Genomic DNA, 2,814 nt, shown 5'->3' with positions numbered 1-2,814 from the left:
CTTTTTAAAATCAACAAAATTTGGTAACAATTTCCCCAGGTAAGGCGGAAATGATCCAGATTTGTAATTAGCTTTTTTCTGTTTAACTTTTTGTTCTTTTAGTCTAATGCTTTGTGCTTCTTTGATAAGCATCGTGTTACTGATACAAAATTAGAAAGCAAATGATGTTCAGGTGCATGACATAAATTAAAAGAGCTTTCAGGCGCATTACAGAAATTAAAAGAGCCTTAGAATTTCGCAAGTTTTCCTTTCTGTCAGAACCTTTACCCTTCACCAAACAAATATTTATGGGAATTGGGGAGGGAGTAGCCTTCTAATGCCTTCAAAAAATTATCTTCAGCTGTTTCTTGATGATAGAAAACTGTGGGTATTGCAACAAAGACGACTGATCTGCCACTATTGTTGAGCAGTGACAGCTATAACTGGGGCATAAAGAATTCTGATGTCATCCAGCTCAGCCTTGTTATTGCATTGTGGACACTACACGTTTACAGAAATAGAAAATTACAATCCCCAAGATTTGGTTGCAACAAAAACATAGAAACTTAATCTTTTTGAAAAACTTCATAGCCTTACCAGTTCATTTAACATCAAGACCATGGAAATCAACAATTGCGAGGTTGAATAATCTTACCTTGCCAATGTTATTCTCATGTAGCTGAAGCCACTTTCTAATACAAGACATGCCAAACATGTGTCCACAAGCAAGGGAGCTGCATTTTCATTTTTCAATTGTCAGTCTTTGGACATTTGAAAGCTCTTATAAAATGAATAAAACATTTTGATGCAAGGAAAAAGATAATTTATATGATTTCTGATAACAAGACATAAACATCAAACTAACAGAAGACTACTAGTACTGACGGAAGCTGGTCGCTTCACTCTTGAAGAAACAACTGAGGAAAGAGAGAATTGGGACAATCAGTCATGGAAAACAAAATCGACAGTGAACTCCTTCCCTAAAGAGTTCTATGCAAAGGTTTACTCTCACATGATTATTTGTTGCAACTAATGTGATACTGAGATTTTGTGATGAACTCTACCGTAACTTCACCACAATAGGCTGTGTGACCAGAAAATCTGAGCCTTGCTTTGCAGCGAATCTTCCTTTCAATGTAAAAAGCATTTGCAACATAATGATTTTTTGATAATAGAAAGCTATTTTCAATTTTAAAAAGGACAAGATTATTTAGGCTGCTCTATTGGAGATTATGGTGTTTCAGAATTGTAATGGTTGACAAACTAGACATGAAAAAGGTGGATAATCTCTATTTTCATTTCTTTTGAGATACACATCAAATTATAAAGAACACAGATGTAAATTTCTTACAAGTTGAAAGCTTATACCTCCTGCAGCACTCTCTATGTTTTTATGACAATTTGTGGCTTCTACACATAACCAGCTTATACCAACGTTTCAGTAATTTTCTTTCCCAAAAGCATTAGAAGTACTGATTTCACTCATTATCAAGATTATATGTCGTATACATTATTTTAATGATTGAAAGTAGTGTTCAAGTCTTTGAATGTCAAAGAAAACATTGCTTGACTTTGCTAATAGTTTTGAGTCTTGACACAACAAAAAGTAGAATGGCCTTTCTCAGTGGCATTATTGCACATACCATATACGGTGATCCCCTGCAGTTGTCCACTCCTCCATACAAATAGAACAATGCAGAGCCTCAGCATCACTTGTAAGAAGTAAATGACTTCTATCACTTGTGCTCTCATCTCCACTCATATGAGAACTTTTTCCCTTGTTACTGATTTGTTGACAAGGTTCCACTGTCGACTGTTGAGCCTCTGGACTAATTACCAACATACACTGATCAGTTTTTAACTGATGTTTTACTTTCCATTGCTGCCTCGATTCTTTAATCAGCCTTTGTTCTCCAAACATAGAGTTTTCTTCTTGTTTCAGTTCAGGAATAGTTGTCAAAGTAGAACGAACTTGAGCCGTTTCTTTCTCAGCTTCCATCTTGACAAATATTTTTCTCTCTCTCTTTCTTCTCAAAGCTTCCTAACTTTTCTTGCAGAACTTGGACAGTTCCCCGCAAAGAACAAATAATGTTTTCTCTCTGTTTTATTGCTAAGTTCTTCTCCAGTTTCACCTGTTTCAAAGCCCTACCCCTTTCTACAAATGTTTTTGATATGTCAGCGTTTTTCTCTTCTGCCTTTTTCTTTTCTTCAGTTACTTTTCTCAAGGCATCTACCGCTTTTTGTAGATAGTCCTCCCTTTCTTGCAGCTTCTTTTCCAATTTTTCCTTCTCACAGGCCACGTTATGCAAATCAACCTTCCCCCGATTTAGTTCCCTCGCATATTTCATATTGTCATCACTCAGCTTAATCAGTTCCCTCATATAATTAATGTTGCTATAATTCTGTATATGATCATTGAAACCCAAGAATACCCTTGATGAGATTCCGTGATACATTTCAAAAATACCGAAGTTAGCAGCAGGTGGAACTGACTGCGAGAATGAGATGTTTGTTCTTGTAATGGGAAAATGTTGGGCAGTATTACTAATCCCAAGGCATTGAGTATTAAATTGATGCAACTGAGAATTAGAAGTTTCAGTTACACTGCTCGGAAACATATTCCAGTTGTTTACAATTCCATGACTCTGTGGTGGAATAACCCTGCCCTCTTCGAATTGAGACCGTTGCCAACTGAGTTCCGTCTCCAGGCGAAACGGAAAATTCTTTACAAATTCAGGAATACATGGCACCGATTCCAAACATTCCAAATAAGGCAAGAGATAGGTCTCTAGTTGCCCATGAGAAGCCTGCACATGATATTGGTAGGGAATGGGG

General features: G+C 36.6%; 1 protein-coding gene across 1 annotated transcript; it reads right to left on the bottom strand.

The window, feature by feature from the left end:
• Window positions 1-344: 344 nt before the first annotated feature.
• LOC149185435 (uncharacterized) lies at window positions 345-1,978 on the bottom strand. Its single transcript, XM_089417947.1, has 3 exons — window positions 1,623-1,978; window positions 635-713; window positions 345-480 (listed from the first exon to the last, which is right to left on the bottom strand). The coding sequence occupies exons 1-3, from the start codon at window positions 1,976-1,978 to the stop codon at window positions 397-399; spliced, it is 519 nt and encodes a 172-aa protein (XP_089274073.1). The 3' UTR covers window positions 345-396.
• Between the last annotated feature and the right edge of the window lie 836 nt (window positions 1,979-2,814).

This window comes from Pinus tabuliformis, chromosome 3_2 (assembly GCF_031772625.1).
Source record: "Pinus tabuliformis cultivar Carrire ecotype Pingquan chromosome 3_2, CPIR1, whole genome shotgun sequence".
NCBI lineage: Eukaryota > Viridiplantae > Streptophyta > Pinopsida > Pinales > Pinaceae > Pinus > Pinus tabuliformis.
Note: the sequence above shows the minus strand (reverse complement) of the source record. Positions and strands in the feature narration are given on the sequence as shown.